The 24,370-nt window shown below is 54.8% G+C and overlaps 1 protein-coding gene across 1 annotated transcript in view; it reads right to left on the minus strand.

Annotated features, from left to right (window-relative positions):
* Positions 1-18,708, minus strand: part of HS3ST4 (heparan sulfate-glucosamine 3-sulfotransferase 4) — a 51,349-nt gene extending 32,641 nt beyond the window's left edge. Inside the window, exon 1 of the mRNA XM_065644658.1 lies at positions 18,062-18,708. Within this exon, the coding sequence (XP_065500730.1) occupies positions 18,062-18,708 (647 nt within the window). The remainder of the gene's footprint in view (positions 1-18,061) is intronic.
* Positions 18,709-24,370: the final 5,662 nt, after the last annotated feature.

Here is a 24,370-nt window from a genome sequence, read left to right on the forward strand (position 1 = left end):
CAGCTGGCAGGCTGGGACGGCTGCCCTGGCCCTGGGGATCTCGTTCCTTCTCCAACCGCCAGCAGGAAGCAAAGGACAAAGCCACACAGCTGCGGGCAGCCCTGCACTGTGTGCTGGACTGGCCTCTGTCCTGGTCCTTGGGCTGAGGATGTTTGAGATTATCAGGGAGAAATACCTTACACACAGTGGGATGGGATGCCCTGTCTGCACCCCTGGTCATCCGCCCGCGGTTGCTGTCAGCAGGCGGGATGCTGCGCTCGGTGACCTGCCCCACAGCCACCACTTGTAAGGCATCGTGCTCTCCCCAGCGCTCCATCACTGCTGCCACTCCAGCAGGTGGGAGGCTTCTGTACAGAGCGGGGATGACTGCTACAAATGTCAGCTTTAATAGCAGGCTTCACCTTAGCTGGACAAAAAACCTCTTTGCCCTGTGGCAAAGCCAATGCAGCTGAGCTGCACAAACTCACCAGGTCAAATCTGGCCATTTGCAATTTGCACTTTCTTAGCATGGGACAGAAATAGTTATTTCCCCTAATTACAAGTTAAATGCCAAATAAATGCCCTATCCTGTATGGTAATTGCAATGTCACTGAGTGATTAATGCCTGGTCTACAAGCTGAGAATCCGCACAACATTTGCAAACGGTAATAACCCAGCTCCCCCGAGTCACCGAGCTCTGCGTGGCCTTTCTGTCACCAGCCATTTGCTGGGCTCTGGTGAGCCAACACCAAGGGTGGTCTCCAGACCTGCCAGAACATGTCTGCAGCAGGACAAGCTGACAACAAGAGGCTGTTCTGCACCCGTGTCAAGAACTGTGGCTACGCCTGACTCACCACCCGGCCCAAAAGTCACGCCTGGTCCCGGGGCTGGTCCCAGGGCTGAGCCCAGGGCTCCTGTGGGCTGCCGGCAGTGCCAGCCCGCACCGGCAGCGCCGTGTCCCTGGGCATGGCAGCGCCCACACCCGTCCCACAGCCGAGGCTCCTTGAAGCTGCTGGTGCCACAGCCAAGAGACCCATCACAGTGCTGATCGACACCAGGCTGAGCATTAAAATTGATTCTGCAGCCGACATCATGCTCCAGCAGCAAGCAGCGCCCTCGTCCTGGTGATTTCTGCAGAGCTGCCATTACGATTCGTACCCCAGAACACGGCCCTGGGACACGGGGGCGCTGGCCCCATCGCAGCCCCAGCCGGGCCGGGGGCTGAGCCGCCTCCCGCCTGCGCCCGCTCCTTCCAGGGACAAGGAAGCGCTTCCAAGTTCAGTTTTATATGTATATGAGGGTCTCAAACGGTGACACTTGCTAATTACATTTTAGAAAATAACAAAAGGAAATTCTAGAGAAAAGCTCAGCATTTAGTCTTCCGCTCCCCCCACACACAGTCTTTTCCCCTTTTTTAAAGAAATAATCTTTTAGGCATTAAAAAACTCCCCAGTGCGGCTGGTACAAATGCAGTGTAACCTTGAATTATATGTAGCAGGGCTGACTTTCATTATTTATTAGCAAGATCAATTAGAATATTCTGTTTGCAGAGGAATATAATCCAATATGTACTTCAAGCACTAACAGCTAAATATATGCTTATTTAAAAATCAATCTAAAAGTCAAAGTTTCCTTTGTAAATCCTTACTACAGATTAAAAAAAAAAATCTTTGAGTGTTACCACCTGCTGAATGCTGTAGTCTCAAGGAGACAGTTATACATTTTAAAACATCTCAAATGGGAATTGATTGTAAGAGGCAAGCAATTGCTGAAACCCCCAGCACAGAGGGCTCAGGGCGAGCTCTGCATGTGCCCAGGGTGGGCAGCGGGGACAAGCACCCCCCGGCTGGTGACGGCCACCCACGTCCCCGCACAGCGGGGCTCCGGCAGCACCCGGCTCCCCGGCACCCGCGCGTGCCAGCCGAGCCGGTGACTCAGTGCCGCCTGGCAGCGCCCGGCGCAGGCTGGGTTCTCACTGGCTCGCTGGGCTGACTGGGAGCCAAGGCATCCGCCTGCAGCCCGGCCCGGATCCGCAGTGTCCTCGCCTTCCTCCCCCGAGTCGCAGGCTTCTAAGATTAATTGTCATGTATTATTTATTGACCTCAGCCACGACCTTGGCCCAGCGCAGTTTCCTTTGCCAGCGCCTCTGCACCGTGGCAATGGCGGCAGCAGGCGGCGGGGCGGGCAGGGGGACGGGCAGGGGGACGGGCAGGGCAGCACCAACAGCTCAGGGCAGTTGGCGCTCCCAGCCCTGGCCACGCCATGGGGCTGCCCCACGGCCCCGAGGTGCCCCCGTCACTCCGCTCAGCCGTGCCCTGGCTGTGCCAGCACTCGCTTTCATCCCTCCCCTGGCACAAGCCGGGTGCCAGCGTGCTCAGCGAGCTTCCAGGTTTTCCTGCTTTCTTAAGCTCTTTCTCTTTCGTCTTTCATTTTTAAATCTTATCTCCAGGTAAAGAGGGTATTTGGCAGGATCAAAAGGTGACCTTTAACAAGGTTAGCAGAGCCTCAAACGACATGCCTGCAAGTTCATGCACACTCGAGCGTTAAAGGGAACAGTTCTCTGATCTCCTGTTCCTCAGTGGAAAAGTTGTTTCACAAAGATCTCGGTCAAAAGTCCGTGCAGCAGGCTGAGAAAACTTGCTTAAAAACCCAACACCTAGAGTTAGGCACAGGTTGCCCTCCAGCTTCTGAGAGAGCAATCATTAAAAACTTCTGCAGTATTTCTCTCTGTGTTCAAGTTCCCAGTCTCTTGCCAATTCCCTGCGTCTAACAGATTCCCAACTATCCCCCATCTTTCACTTCGCTAAATAAAATCACTCAAATGCCTCTTAGGAGAAGCATTACCACAGTGGAGGGAGGCCGGACAGAAGCAATCAGAATGATTAGAGAATGATTAGTGGGCTGGAAACGCATCCAAACGGAGCGAGGCGGGAGACGCGGTGGCGTCTGCTGGGCACAGACACGGCGCTGCCGGGACCCTCCGAACACCCCGTCACCCCAAGGTCCCCAGCAGCGCTGTGTCCTGCGTGGGCCTGGGGTCCTCCTGGTCACACGGGGAGTGACGCCGGGAGGGACCAGCAGCATGAGCTGGTGGGTGGCAAAGCCCGTCCTGAGCAGACCGGGCTCTTTCACCTACTAGCCCGGGGTGTCTCAGCCTTGGCTGAGAGCCGCAGAGCTCTTCTAAGCACCTTGTGGATAAATTCCAGGTGACGAAGAACAGCCTGGGCAAAGGGACGATGTGGGCGCTGGTGCCGTGGCTGCTGAGCTCCCACGGCGCTGTGAGGTCAGCCGGCTGCAGCGCCGCAGCCCCCCGCGGCCCGGCGGACGAGCCGGGGAGCAGGGCCGGCGGCCGGGCTGTGCCCATCGGGACAGCAACCCCGCGCTTTCCGGGGCGGCCGGGAGCTGGCGCTGGCAGTGACGGGACCCCCGCGTTGCTGGCGGGGCGAGGGCCGTACGCGGGCTCCCCCGGCCGCAGCGGAGCTCGCCAGTGCCTCCGGGCGCCCGAAGCGAACAGACGGGAGCGGGTGGGTGGGCAGGGATGATACCAGCGTTAATCATTTCCGTGCCACCGTACCCAAACGCAGCACAGCCTGCGCTGCTCTGCTGCCAAGCGCTGGGCACGGCAGGCAAAGGCGCCGGCAACCGGCTCCGCGCCAGAGCTGCCCCTTCAGCACGGCCAAGCCACCGTGGCTGCGCTGGCTGAGAGCGGGTCCCCCCGTGTCCCCACAGCGCTGGGGACGGGGTCGCGAGGCAGCAGCTCTGGGTGCTCGGTGGGACGTGGCGGGACGCGCGGAGCAGCGCTGCCCGTGCAGCCCGGCGCCCCCGGCCCCGCAGCACCGCCCCGGGCAGCCCGGCAGCCCAGGGGTTACAGCGCCTTGTTATTCCGTTCAGGCCGCGCTCCACTTATTTGCAGACTGAATTTCCCAGAAGCCAAGGCTTTTTACTAGTGGATCTGCTGTAGAACCATGTTGTTATAGATTGCAAGTTCCTTAAAGGTCAGATAACACAATACAATTGAATCATATTAGTGAGCATAGTGACTTGGTATTTTACTAACAAAACCCATAAAACAGATTGTTTGTTGCAGGGAAACATACGTTGTATAATAAAGTCAGTGTAATTGTCTCCAGAAACAAACAATCAGTTTATGAGAAAAAAACTCCCGTAATTGTGGGTCCTCGGCGCAGCCGCCGCCAGGGCGGGCGCTGGCAGGGGATCCAGCGCAGATATTGCCAGTCAGTATTTTACAGTTTGGGTTACAGTACCTAAATGCATCGCAGAAGGCCTGGTAGGGAAATAAACAATTTCCAAGTGTATTGTTGAGAGACAAATATTCAATACTTCATTTAATGTATGGTTTGCAGTTAGTGGTTAATCTAAGACAATGCAGAGCCAGCCGTGTTTCACACTGCTATTAAGGAAATGCAGAATTGATTGTAAGGATGATTGAAGATTTCTGAAGAGCACAATTCCCAAGTCCGTAATGACCCCTCCTTTTTTTTTCTAATTTGCCTGTAATCTACTCGGACAAATCCTTTTATCACGTTTATTTCTTTTCCAAGTTACAGCCAGTGTGATTAATTACTTAACTTTGCAGTCCTGCTCACCCTGCTGTACACTCTAATTTTTCTTCCTTTTAAAATGGTTCTCCATCCCAAACAGACATAGTTCCTTTGTAAGCTCCTGTACTCTGTGCACCGAAACCCGCCGCTAAGGATGGATCCTGCGGGCGAGAGGTGCCCCGTCCCGTCGCCACGGTGCCCCCGGGGCAGCAGCACGTCCCCCCCCGGCCGCCCTGCACGGGGGCCGGGGCCTTTCAGGGGGACAGGAAAAGCACCAACCTCGTTCTACAGAAACCTGGGGCTTGTCAGACTCCAGGGAGTCGCAGCTGCTCTGCCAGCCTGGAAATCTCATTTGGTTCTAGATTTAATCTCATAGTGAAAAAAAAAAAACAATTGGAACCAGTGCAACTGTTTTAACCTCCTCTAGTCATGGAAAGAGAAGGAAAAGTAATTAAAGAAAACAAAACCAAAACCCACAACAACCACAAAGAATGGACTACACGAAGCCAGGTCTCCTCTCATCACGCTTCCCGCCGCGGGGGCTCTCGGCCGCCCGGCTCCCACCGCCCGCTCGTGCCATCGCGTCCCCGACACAGAGCGAAACATGTGGAAAAGCAATTAGATTTAAATCTAGTTTCCTCTTTCTACCTTGCCTTTCTCTTTTCTCTACTTAGATGCTCTTCAGTGTTGTAACTAATATGATTTGTGTTTAGCACAGTGTGAAACGAGAATGATTTATGGGTCTGTTAGCACTACACGGCTACCTGACGCCATCCCAGCCCCCCGAAAGGGCACTCCAAGAGCAGATTGCTGAGAGATTTCTGGCATTACATCTAATTATTTGTATACCCTGCCCACAAAAGCACTGTTACTCTGGCTTTCATGACGCCTGTGTTTTCCTTACACCACGCTGGGCTCTGCTTTGGCAGAAAATGGGACTAGGACCCTTGACCAGCTCTGGCCCCAACGCCACGCACTGGCCGCTGCCCACGCCGCTTCCATGAACTCATCTGCTGGGTTTAAATTGATGTTTCAGCCCAGATTAACTTGTGCCTTAGCTAAAACAAATACGGGCTCAGTCTCTGCATCTCATTACCGGCAGCTCATGCAAAGGCTCCGTGTGCTGGGGAACCACCAGACCCAGCGCCTTGAACGAGTCCAGCAGCCCAGCGCGGTCACGCCTGGCTCAGTGACTCCCGTGACAAAGTCCTATTCAAAGTCTCTGGGATCGGTCGAATCTTCCCCGTGGCTGTGAGAGCAGCTCTGTCAGGGAGGATCCTGCGCCTCTGCGCCAGCAAGTGCCCTTCATTAATTCTTCATGCTGCCCCAAGAACATCCAGCGTCCTCCTCGCCCTGGCAGCCGCCCCTGCACGCGGGGCAGGCAATAACAGAGCCCCCTCCTTGCCTTCAGCTTATAACGAGAAGCCAAATGAAATAATAAAAGAAACTAATTTTAATGCCACTGAGGGAATTGTTTTATTGCTAAAGCAGCAAATAGAACTAATTGAATCGCTGGAAAAAAAAGGAGCGAAGGAAAGGAAAGGATAGGTGCAGTGCACAGACAGAAAGGGCGAACTGGTGCCTGAATATTCATGGGCCTGGAAACTGCAAACCCTTGAATGCAAAATATCTTCATAACTGATAATACTGCCAACGGCGATGCATGCACGGTGCTCAGAGACAGAGAGTTGGGAATGCTTGCATTTACAATATACTTTTAAAAAGTAATATTATGGAACAGATTCTCTGGCTCATTAAGCTGCTTTGCACCTCCCTGATCAAACAGAGCAGCCTGGGAGCGAGCACAGCGGCCGGCGCGATTCCCACCCGCGGCTGAGCACAGGGCCAGGCACCTGCGCCGCCCGCGCCCTGCCGGCACTGCCCGCGCCCTGCCGGCACTGCCCATGCCCTGCCCGCCCTGCCCATGCCCTGCCCGCGCCCTGCCGGCACTGCCCGTGCCCTGCCTGCACCGCCCGCGCCCTGCCTGCACCGCCCGCGCCCTGCCGGCACCGCCCGTGCCCTGCCTGCACCGCCCGCGCCCTGCCCGCACTGCCCGCGCCCTGCCCGCACCGCCCGCGCCCTGCCCGCACTGCCCGCGCCCTGCCCGCACTGCCCACGCCCTGCCCGCACTGCCCATGCCCTGCCTGCCCTGCCCGCGCCCTACCTGCACTGCCCACGCCCTGCCCGCACCGCCCGTGCCCTGCTGGCACTGCCCGCGCCCTGCCGGCACTGCCCGTGCCCTGCCGGCACTGCCCGTGCCCTGCCTGCACTGCCCGCGCCCTGCCTGCACTGCCCGTGCCCTGCCTGCACTGCCCGCGCCCTGCCTGCACTGCCCGCGCCCTGCCTGCACTGCCCGCGCCCTGCCGGCACTGCCCGCGCCCTGCCTGCCCTGCCTGCCCTGCCCATGCCCTGCCCACGCCCTGCCTGCACTGCCCGCGCCTCTGCAGCACCAGCCCCCCGGTGCCCTGGTCGGGGCAGCAGGCGCCCCGGGACAGCGCTGCTACCCGCTGGGGACAGGCGGGGCCCAGCAGCTGCGATGCCCCGTCCCCGTCCGCGTGGCCGGGCTGCAGAGCTGGGACACCTCACCCCAAATTGCTTCCCATTTCACATGCTGCCAGTTAAACCTGCCACAAGCTTCTAAACGTACCATTTTCAGTGAGCCTTAATTTTCAGTAGCAACATATATATGAATGTAGGGGGCTGAATTTTAATTAAGGCAGCGTTCATGCTCTTCATTACAACACTAAGCCAGCAAGAAACACCAAGGATATAAATCCCATTAATGAAGAAGGAGCTACATATTGTGCTACTTAACTACTTTAACTACAGAGGCATCGACATACAAAACGATTGTTACCTGAAGTGCAGGGGGGTGCTCAGGGACAAAAACTGGATTAGAAATGCAGGTTATGCTTCAAGGGGCCACCCAACATCCGTTTGGCACCACCCGCGGGCTGCAGCCCCTGCACCCCAAAGGCACAGCAAACAGCCTCTCGTAGCTCAACTACTGTCCCCCCAGAACAAAGCAAGGCCCGCGGGGCTGCCCGGGGCTGGGGGGGCTGCAGAGCACCCAGGCTGCTCCCGGCAGTTCCCGCGGGGACGGCGGGACCCCCGCTCCGGAGACGTCACCCCACTAAGGTCAGCAGCTCTGAACTGAAACCACAATACACGAGCTCCTTAAACACTCGCGCAAGTGGAAAGCACTTTCTCACCATTGCCTACTGCAAAAAATGGCTCAAGAATTTCTGTTCAGGTTTCCCAAATGAAGCAGTTGTGGCAGAGACATGGACGGTCTCCCACAGAGACAACTGCATCCCAAAACGAGAGTGTTTCAGAATATTATGTGGAAACAGGGTAATAATAAACCACCTTGATGTAACTTTACCAGCAGTGGCTCTGGCAGAAAAGCCTGTAGTGATCTAATAACAAGTCTTCCCTGCTGCCACCCCAGCCTTGAGAAATCCAGGGTAGTTTGAGCCTTAAATCCGTCCCGGCTCTTCCTTTGTCATTAATTGTCAGGCTATTTGTATTACACATTTTACATAGCAAATAGACTCCAATTTCATGGTGGGCTAGAATGCAGAAATGCCTCTTTTAATCTTTTTAATTCTGAAGTAGTATAAAACTTTAATATTTTCTAATACAGTATACATTTACTCACATCTAACAGTATCACTACAATTTAGGAGCAATAAAAGTCAAGCTCCCGTCTGTATGATAAGCTTGCAGCTTTATTTCCAAAGTTCAATCAGTTAACCTAAGAGAGCAATAGCTTCCCTACAATGAGTAATGATGCAGAATAATATTTAGATAGAGATAAACCCTTTTAGCATAGGAAATTGCATTACGATTTGCTGGGTCTTAGAAATTTGAAGTGAGATGCGTTAGTTTACCAATGAAGTTATTGCCTGAGGCATTTTTCCACAGTGCTTTGATTTTCTTCGGGGGTTTCTAGAGGATTTTGAGCTGAGTAAGGAACCTTTGCCGCTCCTGGCCCCGGCGCGCAGCAGCCCCCGCGGTGCGAAGAGCATCCCGACGCGCGGCAGCAGGAGGGGGCCAGAGCCCCAGTTGGGGTTGGACCGTGCAGCCCCCTGGGGGGGCTCTGCCCACGCCGGAGCACGGGGGCTCACAGGCTGCGCTGGCTCCTGGCCCCGCTGAGCACTTGCCCCCCACCCGGGGGACACATGGACACAACAGCCATGGCAGCAGCTGCCTGGTGACCTCGGACCGCTCTCCTTTGGCCAGACATCGAATTGACCTTGGTAACTACTAACGAAGCCTGGCAAGCAAGAACGCTGCCAAGAGCCCCCCATCCACTGCTGGTTTGATCCCTCCTGCCCACGCAGAGCTCAGCACCAGCTCACACCAGCTCCAGCACCTTCCCCATCACCCGCCAGCTCCCCCGCAGCCTCTCGAGGTCCTGCCGGCTGTTGACGGCACCAGTTTGCCTTTCTGTACATTTTAACAGCTCCAGTAAAACAGGCAGAGCCTTCCCCAGGGCAGCTCTGCCCCCGGGCATCGCCCTGGCTCTGCAGGGCCCCCGCGCCGCGGAGCAGAGGTTGGTGATTTGGAATTCATACAGTTCAAATAAATAGCCGAGAAACGAGCTCGGAGGCGCGAGTGCTGACAGTGCAGGCAAGCGGCAGCGGGATCAACGCTGGTGCTCCCTGGGGGACAGACCGAACGGGGATGAACCAAAGGCCAATTAACGACCTGCAGCAGCAACGACGTCAGGATCCACAGTCGGACATTGGCACCTCCTGAGTCAGCGCTTCGCATGGAAAAGGGTCGGGCGGGACTGGAACTGAGTAATTCCCAATTAATAACCTACCCAAGTGATGCAGTCCCTTCCACTCAGAGGTGAGGCAGGAGGTGACTCCCCCAACACGTTTGGGGGCTAAGAGGTGGGTCCTGGACACGGGGATGGCAGCTGAGCCTCCCCGGGCGCGGGGGCACCCGCAGGAGCCCCGCGAGCTGGTGCCTCCTTGTCGCTGGCGTTAACGAAACGGGTGGGGTTGTCTTTTCCTTGGCTGGGGGACAGCAGCTCGTGCTGCCAGCTGCTGAATCCAAATGCGAATTTAACGTGGCCTCTGACGCTGACGTTGGCTTTCCACACGCGTCCTCGCTGCTCAGCTGAATTATATGAATGGCCATCAAGAACAGATACAGAAAGGGCAGAGCTGAGGCTGAAATAAAGTTATCTGCAGATGTGGATGAACACTAATAGAAAGTATATTATATTACTGTACCCATCTCAATACAAGATGAAGGGAAATATGCTCTAAAATAAAGGAGGGCTGCAAATTTGGGCTACCAGAACCACTTTGCTCTGCTCAGATCCAAAATGATTACTCACTAATAAAGGAGGAGGGCAAGTCCAGTCCAGCCTGGCTCTGGAGGGAACGGAAATCGGGTTTGGGTTGAAATGTGTTACAGCAATCTCCATAATACCAAATAAAGTCTGGCAGATGGAGTTATTTTTATCCAAAGCCACTTCTGTTTAGTAGGTCTGTGGCTATTACTGATGTCCCTTTGCTATTTCCTCTTCCCCCGCCTCAGTTTCTCCAAGGCACTGACAAGATTGGAGCAGACAACCACGGGTATATTTTGGGAGGATCCTACATTACTTAGCTGTAAAATCAATTGCAAATTTTGCATCCACCCTCAGCGTTTGGCCTGTTTATATTGCCAAATAAATTCCTTAAAGAAGTACTGTACTTCACAGGAGAGCTTGTCAAGGTAAATACCTTCATTTACATAAAATGTGACTAGCAATTGAAATGTTAAAGCCATAAAGAGCAAGTTTATGATCCATCCTTGATGCTTGGATGTATAATATGACAACAGGGAAAATAGTGCGCCTTGCAACATTTACTAAATTGGTGTGTTGACTCTGGGGATGGAAATGGGAGATTTGAAAAAAACAGGTTAGAGGGGTTTTTTTAGTGTTGTGAGGTTTTTTTCTTTATTCTTTTTTCCCATAAATATGAATCCTTTTCACAATCTTCAAACAGTTGGCTTTTAAATACTCTCCTTCAGCTGGGAAGCAGCAGCCGCCCGAGCAAACACCGGGCAGGCGGGCAGGGACCGTGCGGGCAGCGCCGCGGGGACGCTCGGGACACGCGCCGGCGCCCCCGGCACCGCGGCAGCAGAAAGCGGCGCCACGCACCGGTTTGTGCCGAGGTCGGGGCAGCAGCTCCGGTGGGGCTGAGCTGCTCCTGGCACTGGGACCGATCCTGCCCGGGCCCCAGGAGCAAAGCCAAGGCCAGGCTTTGCTGGGGCTGGCCCAGCCTTCCGTCTAAATGGGAATTTCTCACCATGAATGAAAAGATTCTTGTAATCTAGGGTTTTCTTTTAAACTTTTTAAGAGGGAGGGGAAACCAATTTAAACCACTTCGAATCCTAAATAAAAGGATAAAATGGACTGCTGCCTACATACATACCACAGTGAAATTATAATATCCACACTTAATGCTCTGGAAAGTTTGATAGTGCATGTTCCTCACCTGAACTCAGTATGAACATTTCAGCCATTCATTCATACTCGTACCTTCTCAATTCATTGAAACCACTTCAAGCAAAAATCATTTGAAAGAAATTACCTCTGTGTATCACACCACAGCAATGAGAAATGTCCCACATGAGCCTCTCCAGCCCCCAAAGCAATAAAATTTCTCCTGAAGTGGATGATATAATGACTCAGGGAAAAGAAGTCCCCATGACAACAAGAGGTAAGAGAAATCCATGAAAAGCAAAAGACTCCGACCTCTCTTGATACAAGGTGTCGCCAATTTGTGCTGGCATTTTCACTTTTAAAATCAAAAGCCTTTGTCCGTAACTTTCTCTGAGAACCTGTTGTTCCTTCTTTGCTGGTCGGAGCTTCGCACAGAGCAGAACAAGCCTCGCTAAATCAGAAACCAAGCAGGGGTCAGGCTCATCATTTAAACCCGTGAACGTAGCCAACTGACTCTTCGTCCTTCTCTCTTCCAAAGGGGCTGTTTTTCCCCAGGCCTATTTTTGGTTTTTTTGTAGCGTGTACATGCTCAAGCGATACTGCATTCACACACAGAGCGAAGCTCACGAACTTTGACACTACCAGTAACACTTAAACCATTAGCAGCAAAGCACTGTAGTGTTTACTTAGTGGATTACTGAGCAAAATCCTAGAGAAAGAGTGTTTCTGAAAATACAGGGCAACGTTAGATTATTTTAGGCCTGGTGACATACGACAGTTCCCTACATGCCCCAAGAGTTATTGGAAGAGCCAACTCTGCCTTGCTGCGCTGGTTTTCTGAGCCCGGGGTTCACAACCCTCCCCAGTGCCACTGCTGGTGCTGGCGCTGGCGCTCCCTCCCTCGTGCTGCCGAGCCAGCGGTGCAGCCGCGGCCGTGCCGGGGCTGAGCTGGGCCAGGCGCGGGGGCTGCTGAAGGGTCAGTGCACGGCCCCCCTGCACTAGGTGCCCCCCACCGCCTGCAAACAAACCCACTTTCCCCAGGGGAGCAGCAGCCCCGTGGGCGCCCTGCAGCTCTCCCCGCAGCGCTGCCCCGCGTGTCTCGCGCTCTGTTTGCAGGAGGAGCGAGCGCAGCGTGGCGGGGCTGCGGGCGCGAAAGCCGCTGCCATTCCCATGGCTACAACCGAGCAGCCTGTGGATAGCCATCATCAGGTGATAAAACGCTGCCAAGAGGCCTGACTCATTCCTGCATCCCGCCCCTTGAGCTGAAACTGCGCGGAAAGGCCCAGAGAAGACGCTGCCAGTGAGGGCAGGGTGGGCAGAGCCCAGGGGAGCCCCAGCTCTGCAACAGTGCATTCACTCCGGCAGCTCTGGCTGCAGAAGAAAATCCATGTGTGATGCTGCAGTGGCCTCTTTCTGGCCCCAGACGGGTGAAACCCGGAGACCCACCAGCAGATAGCCCAGCCCCTGCTCAGCCCAGACCCCCCGTCGGCTTCACCGAGAGCCGGAGTCCAGCATCGGTGCAGGCCGGTGCTGCACACGTGTGCCTGCTCTGCATGGAAGAACTGGGCTAGAAAAAACAGTGCACATGTAGGATCTAACCTGGGCTTAGGAAAGGTGAAGCGGACAAGGTATTGAAAGAGCTATGTTACATGGAAACACTCGTACAGTCTTCAACCCAGATTAATCCCAATGCATCGGATCCACAGAGGGAGGGCAGCTGAGTCACTACATTTCAGCAAAAGCCAACTCACAGCAGGTCCAAGGGGAAAAAAAAAAAAAAAAAAAAAAAAAAAATCAATACCCTTTCCCTAAGTTACCAGAAGTGCAGAGGGCACAGTACACTGGGAAGGCCTTTTGCAGAGAAATACAGCAGCTACCAGGCATCTGCAGCGGTGCCCGTCATTAGCAGCAAACCCCGATCTATCCGTCCACTGTAGGTGTTCCTGCCGTGCCCATCAGCACAGCCTCACAGCGCTGATGGAACTGGTTTGATTTTCTGAGTATCCAGAGCTGACGGGAGAGGCACAAGCATTACCTGCAATGCAATTACATCTCACAGTGAGGGTCACACTGTGTGGGACCGAGGCTGCAATGGCCCCAAGATATTGCTGTCCAACAGCTGTTAAGGGAAGCTGCAGGGGGGGCTCAACACACATCCCCAGACACGACCGGCACTGGTTCCACCGGCAGCCGCAGCAGCAGGGGCTGGGCAGCGGCGGTGGGACGAGCCCGGTGACAGCCCTGCCATCCCCAGCACGGTGGGGGAGTGGGACGGCGAGTGGTGCCAGGGGAGCAGAGCCCATTACCGCAACAACAGCAGCACACAACAGCCGCTTCCCCAGCACGGACCAGCTGGGTGTCCAGGGACGCGACTGGGAGCGCTGGCTCCGCAGCCACAGCCAGCTGTTCCCTGGAACCGCCGGCTTGAGAACGTGCACTTATTACTGGGAGAAGAGCTCCCTGTCATGGTATTATTCATTATTTGTATGAGGGCAGCAGCTCACAGAATAAACACACAGGCCTGGCTGTTAGGGAGAATGCTCCAAAAAACCCGGACAGGCAGTGAAAGTAGCATTAATCAATGCAAACCATTTCATTGCCTGTCACAGTGCCTGCTCCTGCAGCGGCTGCACCAGGACGGCTCCACGCGCGGAGCTGCACCCGTGAGTGCTCAACGCGTGGGGCCGGGCAGAGCGGGAGGAACGGGGTCTGATGACAGACACAGCGCTGCAGCTTCTCCGTGAACGCTCCACCGAGAGGGAGGCAAGGAGTAAAGCAACGTGCATGTACACATAGAATTTAACTATGGAGTAATCTTAAATCAGTGAACTTTAAAACTCCAAGTAAAGACACCACTATCAGATACCCTCTTTGCAATGTGGAGAACATATTTTTGTTAAAACTGCAAATTTCTTTTCAAGATACTGTTATGAATCCTCACTTTTCTGCTAGACATAGGACGTTGAGATAGCCTTGAAAGCACTAACGGACAAAGCCAAAGCAGCTCACTGCGCTGAGCTGGCGGTGGCTGGGAGCTGCAGAAAGTCAAAGTGCTGAGGTCTATTGTGCTGGGCGTTCTCACGAGCAGAAGGACCCACCTAAAGCACCGTTGTTCCCGGTGCTGTGAGCCCCCGCTCCCTTCACACACCACCCAAAAGCGCTTCTCCTCCAACACCTCCCGGCCGGTCACCGGCAGCATCTGAGCCCCTGGAGGTGTTGGTGCCTGCACACGTGAAACTGTCCATTGCTGGAACCGCCAGCAGCGCGGAGCGGTGCGATGACAAGGGGATCACCCCCATCTCCTCCTGTCACAAAGCCGCCCGGGCCCGCGCCGAGGCCAGAGCTGCAGGCCCAGGCCCAGCCCCGCAGAACGCGGCCTCTCCGACGGCTGTCGCAGCAGACACCAAACCAAGGGCGCCGGCACCGCAAGGTGACAAACCTGTCCAAGGGCAGGCACTGCGGGCAGTTCCCATTACCCACAAAATCCTCTCGTGCTCCTGCCCCCTTGTTTCGGGCCCAGATTGGGAACTCAGGCATACCCCAGATGCCGCTCCTGTTTGTGCTGGTAACGAGCATTTCTAGGTGTCAGCTGAATTCCTTCGATGCTCAGGGGCCCCCAAAGTCTCTCCAAGTTCTGCTGTCCTTGCTGCACTCTCAGAACAGCTCCCATAACGCGTTTCCAACCGCAGGGTCGCTCGGGGCAGAGCTCCGGGCATGGGCCATGCCCGCTGAGGCGTGAGCGCCGTGCTGCGCAGAGCTCGTCGCCTGCGCGGGCGCCCCCGGTCCAGCCTGGCACGGGTCTGGGGGGTCACCCTGTGCCTGGGCAGCAAGAGCTGCCCCGGGCGTGCGAGGGAGCAGAAGGACACTCAGTGCTCACTAAAAACCAGCAGCCATTCCTACCGGTAACGAGGGTGCATCCCGTGGTTTAGGAGGAACAAGCAGGTGGAAGAGAGCGGCCACCGACTTCCAAAGGGAAGGCGGGCATCTGCTCCTTGCCACAACCTTCAGCCACGGCGGGACTAAGTTCTGCCATGTTGTAAGCGACAAAGTCAGCAAAGTTCATCACCAAAGGTAATATTTACTGCCAGGTATCAGTGCCTCAGACTTAAGAGAGAGAGCTGATGATATGCAGCAACACATGCACCAGAGAGAGGTATTGCCACACTGTTAACTGAAGGTCAAAAGTCACATCCCCCTCAGCCTTTAACACACTGTTTAATAGCAATCATGTGACATTCTGCATTAAGAAGAAAACAAAACAAAACCAAAACACAAGCTAGGGAATTTATCAACAAAAGTCAATGTGCATGGGATATTAAGCGCAGTTCAAGGAAAGCTGCATCATTGAACTTGTCCTTCAGACAGCACGACATTAGGATGTACGGAATCACAAATTACAATTAAACAAACAATTCTGTCAGCATAACACCAACCAACTGGAACAAGCCTTCGAGCCAGTTCACATCCGTACACGTGTAGGAAGACCTCAGTTCAGTAATTTCTACTTAAACTTCGAGTGCAGAGCTAAAGCAACCACAGACAGCACAGCTTTCCCCAAAGGTTACCGGACAGCACAGCCGGCAGCGCTGGCGGAACAGGCTTGCCACACGGCTCCGGCCAGCGGCGAAAGCTGTTTGCAGAACCTTCAGCCTCGATGAACATCTCGGGCAGCGGGAGAGCTGACTGACCTCAGGGCAGCAGAGACGTGCACAGCACAGCGTGGGACGCACACAGAAGAAACGGCAGCGTTTAGGTACTGTCTCCATTTCACAGGTGGAGAAACTAAGGTGGGAAACTGCTGCTCTTCCCTACAGCGCTGCTGGACTAGAAGATACTGTCAGTATTGAACGACAACGCAAGGAATCCTGAGGGTCTGACGTTGCCTTATTTCACTACATGAGAAAAAACTTGACAGTATTAAAAGCTAACAGATTATCATGCATAAAAAGAAGTGTTATATGCAAAATATAAACAAGTGATAGAAGTCACTGTAAAGATATGCTGGTATAAACACTTCAATAGTTGCTTCTTTGCTTAAAGAAAATTGACATTTGTGTGGGTAGGAAAAATCTCCCATTACTGTACCTAGGCCACAGCTGCAGAGTCACCTCCCGGTGCACTCAATCAGGTCAGCTCGGAGAGGGGCAGCAAGAAACAGCTGCTGGCGTGGGTGGCGCTTTCCCCGGTTCTGTTCGGTGTTTGTACAGCACCGGGAGCCCAGAGCTCCCGCCTGTCCCACCGCCAGGCCAACGGCCGAAAGGAGCAGCAAGCTATTGGGGTTGGGCAGGTGTGAAAATGGCTTTAGGTTAAACAACCAGGGCAAATCGTCAGGGCCACAAAGGCAGTCAAGCAGCAGTGTCATTTATTTATCTCATGACCAGAATCCATCCCCCAGGCTGCTCTGCGGGACCCTCACAAATCAGCTCTGACCCCCTTTCCTTCTCCCACCTCCCCAGCACAGCTCCAGTGCTGAAAATCAGCTACACAAACGCCAGAGCTACTGCGGGGATGAACAATTTCAAAATGCATGCTGCAAATGAAAACCTGTGTGTGCCTTTCACTCCACCAGAGGAGTTACACCCACTCTCTAGCCCTTTTCTTGTAGCTTGACTTTAAAGATGAAAAAGCCGCTGCTTGCCATATTCAGTGCTTGATCTTCTTCTGCCTGTTTTGAATAAAACCAAACCTTTTTACATGCTGCTTTCTACCCTTTTCCAGCAAGTTTCTAAACTTACTTTTCAAGGCAAGCCTTTCTTGCAGGAAAATTCAGTAAAATAAGAGACTGTGTCTGAAATAATATATACAAACACAATAACTGCAGTCAATCCTTTATTCCTTCCCCACGTTGGTACAGCACAGCGAAAACACTCTGAGACAAATGCACTTTCTCAGTGCTGATCTCTACTTCATTGAAGTCCCTCAAGAAAATCCCTCGGCATTTCAACAAAGCCAAGTGCATGGTACACCAAGTAAGTGCTATGAAGACTTTGCTTCCACAATTGCCACAGAAAATTTCCTGGAGTTCCTCTTTTTTAAATGCGGTTGACATGAAGACCGTGTACCCTATTTTAATAAAAACTGAACAAATAATCCAAGCTGTAACTAACTTGCTGCCTCTAATTTTTTTTCCTTCGTTTTCAGAGCAGTTAAACAGCTACCATACTAGCAAAAAAACCCCAACATCACAACTTTATCAGCTTAGCCACAGGCTATTCCTTATAAAGAAAATAGTATGGGTTGCATTTAACCGTAAACTACAGAACTACGAGTAATTTGCAAGTTCCATTGATGTACTACATTATTTTTTTCCAGATTTTTAAAGACAAATAAAAAAACCCCAGAGCCATCACAATTCACTGATTTGCTAAATCTGTCAAGGCACTTAACGTTTCATTACTGCAGTCCAGTGTTTTCTAATAATCAGAACTTTTAGCATAAGATTCCCTTAGAATGTTACAATATGCCAGACAATAACATTTAGAGACTTCTTCACGAATAGAATTAGATCTTGTCGGTGGAAAAAACCCAACTTTCTGACATGGAACTTGTTGAATAAAGAGTAAATCCTATCTGTGAAGTGAACCATGCAGCCTGTATGAAAGCCGGCACCCTTCCTCACCTCACAGCCCCTAGCATCACCTGCAACAGCTTGCAATCTTCTTTATTTCTGTAATTATTAGTTACTGACCTATTCAGACGTGTTTCACACCAAGCGCAGCCGAACTGCTATAGCCTGCTCAAGCACCCTGTGCACGGAGTTACAGAAGAGGGATGTTTTCACCCATTTTCCGCCTTCCCATCAGAACCCCGCATTTGAAGCCACCGCAGGCGGCAGGCGGCACCCCCGCACCAGCCGGCCTGCCCCCGGGCGCGGCTCGGCTCCCGTGTCCGACCCGTCGCGGCCCCCCGGCCCGACCCCGGCCCCGCCGCGGCCCCCCCGGCCCCCAACACTGGCCGTGGCTCCCACCGCCCAGCGAGCTGCCGGGGCCGAGCGGGGACCCCCCCGCGGCCCCCCGGGACCCGCATCCCCCCATCGCGGGTGGCGCCCGGAGCCCCGCGCCCTCACCTGTACCACTCCAGCCCCTTCTCGTAGTTCCTGTCGAAGAAGTGGGGCTCGGTGCCCACGGCGCGCACGTCGGGGTGCGCCCGGATGGCCTCCAGCAGCGCCCGCGTCCCCCCCTTCTTCACCCCGATGATGAGGGCTTGCGGCAGCCGCTTCTCCCCGTAGTCCGGCGTGGTGCTGCCGCCGCCGCGGCTCCCCGGGCTGCCGGCCCGGCTCAGCTCCTCGTCCGTGGTGCTCGACTCCTGCGGGTCCCTCTCGAACGCTCCGCTCTGCGCCGTTATCACCTCCCCGGGGGCCAGCGGCGTCCGCAGCCAAGCGCCCGCCGCCCCTTCCCGGCTGCCGTTGGCGGCCCGCGTCGGAGCCGCGGATGGGGCCGGGGTAACGGAGCTGCCCGGCGGGCTGGAGGGGGAGCGCGGGGCCCCAGGGACCGCCGTGCCGGGGAGGGCGGCGGGGGAGCGCGGGGCCGCGGGGGCCGCCGTGCCGGGGACGGCGGCGGGGGAGCGCAGGGCGCCCGGACCGGTGCCCCCCATGAGGCTGTAGCACAGGTAGGTGAGGCAGAGGGAGAGGCTGCACATGCAGAGGAGCTTCCGCGCCGGAGGCACCTTAGAGCCGCGCCCGCCCGGCACCCCTGGCTGGGCGGGGGGGGCCATGGCTGCTCCCCGCTCCTCGCCCCGGGCACCGGGCGCACATGGTGTCAGCCGCCGCCCGGCCGCCCCGGCCGCATGGGGCGCCGCTGCCCCCCCGCCCCGCCGCCGCCGGGGGGGAGCCCCGCATGGCACGGTCGGCGCCGGCCCCCGCCGGGCACCGGGGCGCGGGGGCTCAGCGCTGCCGCCGGCTCCGCACTGTTGCCACCCGAGTTCCTGCTGCTAAACTTTGTGCCGGGTGGGAGGTGGGAGCGCGCTCCCGGCGCGGGGAGGGCCCGCCCCCGCCGCCGCCGAGAGCGCGGGAGCGCGCCGGGCCCCGCCGAGCGCTGCACCGCGGGCTGGGGGGGCAGCGCCGGGGCGAACCGGGAGCCCCGCGGCGGCAGCGCTCGGCGGGGCAGCCCCGGCCAGCGGCAGCCCTGCGGCCCCCCGGTGTGCTGGGCACAGCCCCGGCAGCCCCGTCCGCTCCCCGCATCCCCAGCCGCCAGCGCTCACGGCCGCAGCGGGGGCGCGGGTCCCCGGGGCAGCAGGCAGCGCCCGCTGTCCTCTGCAAATCCTTCTCCCTGGGCAGAAATGACCGTGCCACAGCTCCCTGACCCCTCGTCCCGGCCTGCCCCCGCTTCTGCCTTCCACAGAGCGCATTCAGTATTGTCACCCGCTCATCCCACTGCCCCCAGCCCATGGCTCCTGCCCAAATCCTCCAGCTCCCCAAAGAGGAACATGCAGGCAGGTCCCCTGGGACAGCCCGGTGCAGTAGGGACGAAGTGTCCTGGCTCTGTCCTCTGAGGATCTGGAGCAGAGCAGACAGGTTCCACAGGGCAGCCTGCTGTCCCCAGGAGCTTGGGGAGTGGTGACAAGCTGCGGGAAGGGGCAGGCAGCAGCTGCTTTGTAGGTACAGCAGAGCTAATGGCCATTTGGAACACGGAGGGTTCCCAGTTTAGCTGCCAGGAGCTGCGCTAGTAGGTGAGGCCAATGACGCCCTGGCACACTGCTCTTCAGGAACTCTGTCCCAGCCTTGGTGGAGCAGACTGCAGCTGGGAACCTCCCTCCTCACCGTTTTTCCAGAGCAGGCACCTCTTCCCAGCTCCACATTTTGGCACTTTCTACCTCCAGTTCTCAGCTTTGGTTTTAGCAAGGATTTTGCAAGGGGAAGAAATGATTTAGTGTGCCTCAGCTTCCTCCTGTCCCTCACTCTGGGGTCTCCCAGGAGTCACTCCCTCGCACATGTTGCCCTGTGGCATTGGAGCATGTCACAGCTCTTGGCATCCTGGTCAGCAGGACAGCAGTGGCTTCACTGTGGTACACTGCTGAACTGAGGAACACAGTCATTTGCTATAGCCCTCACAGGTGAAGGAGCAGCAATCTAACCTTTTGCACCTGAACTGCTACCCCCAGAGCACCAGCACCACCTGAATGCTGTAAATCACCCAACGAGCCACCACCTGACCCAGGTGGCAAAAGCTGCAGAGCAGCTGCCTGTTAATGCACACGAGGGCCATGGCTAGGCTTCCGAGCACATGCTGCAAAAATGCAGTGTGCATTTCCAGCCTTGTGTGGCCGTGAGTGCTGGGTGCCTCATCCTGCCTGCGAGCAGGACGAGTTTTTGGAGGCAGTGACCCTTTCTCACCAGCCTTCACTGTGGGAAACTGCAGACCTGTGCACCCCATCAGGCAGAGGTGCTCTGGGCAAGGGCTGCACAGGAGAGCTGGCGGAGCTCCCTCCTGCTCCCCAGCCGTGAGCCCTGGCCTGGATTTCACAGGGAAGTCCAGAGATTGCTCCAAATGCTGCTGTTATGGTGTGAAGCTCAGCAGGGAACATCTTAGAGCAACATGCCATTGGAGTGTCAGCTGTGCTTGGTCCCATGGCAAAAGCAACATTTGAAAAAAAATTAAGTGCCAGTATTAACTAGATACCCAGAGCTGAGAAAAATATTGATCAAAAACAAAAGGAAGAGCACAGACTTTTCCCATAATGAACAAAAGCTCAATGCTGCTCTCAGCTGGACATATGTTCTCTCTGTGCAGCTCCAGTTCTGATAGAGATTATTCCTTCATAATATATTTTTTATGGTACACATGAGACCTCTGAAATGCAGTGTCTTGTGTCCTGTAAATCATTTCCTGTAACTCGTGGATTCCTTTTCAACTGCATTACGGTAATGTGACTGTTAAGGGACTAATGTGAAGTGACAGCAGGAAAGCCTCGCGTCCCTCACTCGCAGGTCCGCCCCGCGGCTCAGAGAGCCGGCACAGCCCGTGCCCGGTGGCCACGCTGGCCTGGGGCGTCCCCGAGCGCCGGGATCCCACCGGGGACGCAGCCGGCCCTGCCCGGACACGCTGCACCCTCAGAAAGGTTCCTGCAGATTCAGTGATCAGACTTGAACCTCACATGAAAATCCCGAGTAGGCACAGTTTGGGTCATGGAGGGGGGGCATGTGCTGCAGGACTGGGGGCAGACGGACGTTCTCAGGAAGCCCTGAGCAGAGTGGGTTCCTTCTGCTTAGCTCATATCTATGTCCTTTCACATAACTGTTGTAATACATATAGATCTACCTTAAGAGAGATGAATCCTCCTCATACATGGAGATACCTTTATTCCAAACTGGAGAACCTGCAGAGTCTGCTGGTAACAACGAGCTTGCTCTCGAGTTTCCAGATATCACACAAAAAAAAAAAAAAAGAAAAAGAAAAAATAAAGAATAAATTGTTTTCAGTTCCAAAAATATAAGAGAAACCTCAAAATAGACACCATTTAATGAAGAGTTGCAGTGCTTTGGTCTTTCTTACAGCAAGCACACATCTCAACCGCAGTACTTAGCAAAACGCCCTGGCCTGACATCCTTGTGTCTCTGCTCCTGTGATGTGCTGCACAGAAGACTAATAGGATTTGCAGGCAAATCATACATAACAGAAAGACTATTTCTTCTTGGGCACCAGCTTCCAGCCCAGAGGAAATTTTACAGCCAGAATGTAAAGCCCTCTAAAACAAACGGTTTAGCCTTAAATGCCTGCTGCCTGGGCTGTGACTTTTTATTCATCACAGAATGTGTATTTCTCCTGCATGGGTGTCAAACGCATCCATGAGCAGATCGGAGTGTTTTCCAAGCGGCTGGTGGTGTTCAGCCGGTGGATGAAATAGGAGCTGATGGAGTGTAACACTTTATTTGACAGTTGTGCTTTTAAAGGCGTATGTATTTACACTGCATACCTGCACACTTGCCATTCCTCGGCAGGAGTGCCTCCCGAGCACCCAGCCGGTGTCCGCTCTAGCGAGGCCAAGTAGTGCTGCTTGCCCTGCATGGGAATTGCCAGGGCCGGTCAGTCTGGTGGACCAGCCAGTTCATGCCCCAGATTTTGGGAGGGGTCAAGACCAGTTGCTTTGGGGAAAGGTGGAGGAACTCTGTAGTGAGCAGCCGTGGAGCAGGCTCCCCTCAGATGCAGTTTAAGTGCCCATCATTCAGTGTGCTGTGTGGCTGTCCCAGCCTGGGGGACATGCCTGTGATGATGCTCTCATCTCCAAAGAGACAGCAGTGCTGAGGGTTGTGCCAGACTCTTGGTCATGGGGATGTGTGACAGTTAAGTCACGGCAGGCAGCTGGGAGCCTTTCCCTGCACGTACTGAAGGCAAGGCTCTCATTAGAGCGGTTTTTCCCACATAACAGACTGGAAAGCCCTTTCTGAGCTGTTCCTGCACCCCAGCAGCACAAGGGTCTCTTGCCCCGGTTGTTGCCATGCCAAGGCTCGTGTCCTGGCTCGGGAAGGGGAAGCAGAACTCCGCTCCAAGGCAGGAACAGGCGAGGGCGGGCTCGTTCTCTCTTCAGACATGGGAACATCCACCATCCCCATCACCTCTGCTCCAGGAACATTAACTGGGAGAGGACCAGGGGCAGAGCCGGCTCCAAGGACAATCTCCAGCTGAAGACCCTGCCTGGGGGCACTGGGCACGTTCCCCCGAGAGCAGGGCTGGGGAGCCCGAACCTGCGCCCTGAGCACACAGGTGAGCACCAGGGAAGGAGGAACACGGCCTCAGACAGCAGGCAGGGCTGGCACGAAACCAAAGAGGCACAAAATGTGTCCGCACAAATACATTTTGGCTGAAAACCAGATAGTTTCTAACTATGGGAGAAATGTTGTTCTGGAACAGATTCCTGAGAGGAGGACTGGGAGCAAGGCATGCAGTTAGTTCTAAGACTGAGTTTGAAGTGGACTTTATGACATGGTTGCCAGCGATTGCAGGGAAATGGCATTTGGTGGCCCAAGCTGTCCCTTCCAGTTCTACACTGGCGCTGTGGTTCACAAGCTCCAGTCTGAGAAGACCTGGGACAGGAAAGGCTCTTTATCTGACACAGGCTTAGCAAGGCCCATTGATGGGAAGCTGGAATTGGACACACATGAGTGAAATGAAAAGCGTGTATTTTAACAGGGACGGTCGTCTCCTGTTGTAATAATTTGTGAAGGGATATTGCAGGTTGCCCCTCTCGGAAGGCTTTACTCTACCAGTGAAGTCTTTTGAACAAAATGGTCCGACTGGGCCAGGCTGTAAGCTGGGGATGTGTCCCTACAGGGGAGTCCCTGGCCTGTGAATCTTTACGTGCTGCTATCTCAACTATTGCTTCTGCCGAGAGGTGAGCTTCCAGAGATTATCACCTTATTTCCTGACTTTTACAAACAACAGAAATATATTTTTCAGAAAATTTCAGAGATTAACCTCCCATAATTCCTCTTCATTATTTACTTGCCATCAGAAGCAGTGAAACACCTTGTAAAGAGGTAGGTTAATTTGCATGGTGCTCTACCGCCTTCAGAGAACAGATGAAGTTTATAAATGTATACCGCATAGAAAATAAACAGTAAAAATGCAATGACATTTAAACTCTAGTCCAAGAAGGCACTCAGGATGTTTTTCAGTAGCATTTCACACTGTCAAAGCATTTTCCCATTCATGAAAATAGCTTCAGGTTTAGAATAAGTGTTTGTTCTGGTGGCTTTTAGTAGTGGCTCCTGTGATCTGAACTGCACAGCCCAGGAACCCACAGCCACCTTGCTTGCTCAAAATTAACAAAAGGTGGAAGAAGAGCAACTCCGGGCAAGCTGCTCAGAAACCACCCTCCCCATTTCACTGGTGCATTGTTCACAGTTGCTATGAAAAAGGGAACAGCTCTTCGGCTTGGAAAAGTCTATGTGCCAGAAATACAGTGAATATCCTGAACGTGCAGCCAGAGGGAAAGCCATTCAGCCGGAGGTGCATCCCGGCAGGGGTGACAGAAGGGTGGACAAGGGGTGGCCACAGGTGGCACAGGAATGAACCAGATGGTCCCTCAAGGTCCCGCCAGCCCTTAAAGTCCGTTTCTGTACATTCCCCGTGGCCAAAGGCCAGGAATTTTCCTTCCATTGCTGAACACCTGGATTACGTATCTGCTCCCTCTGATCCTCCCTGCGCTTGCAGTGCTGGGGCTCTCCCTCCTCCTCCTCGCTTCTCCTGTAAGCAGCCTGGACCCGGGCCCGTGCGGCACCACGGGCACAGCCAGCCCCTTCTCCCGGGGGGCAGCCTGTCCACAGAGATGCGATGGAGCAGCATGGACGCTGCAGCCACACAGCGAGGACAAGCCCAGCCCAGGGCTGCCGACACCCCTGGGACACGGCCCGAGCAGCGAGGGGGGACGCTCTGCTGTG

This window comes from Caloenas nicobarica, chromosome 14 (assembly GCF_036013445.1).
Source record: "Caloenas nicobarica isolate bCalNic1 chromosome 14, bCalNic1.hap1, whole genome shotgun sequence".
Lineage (NCBI taxonomy): Eukaryota > Metazoa > Chordata > Aves > Columbiformes > Columbidae > Caloenas > Caloenas nicobarica.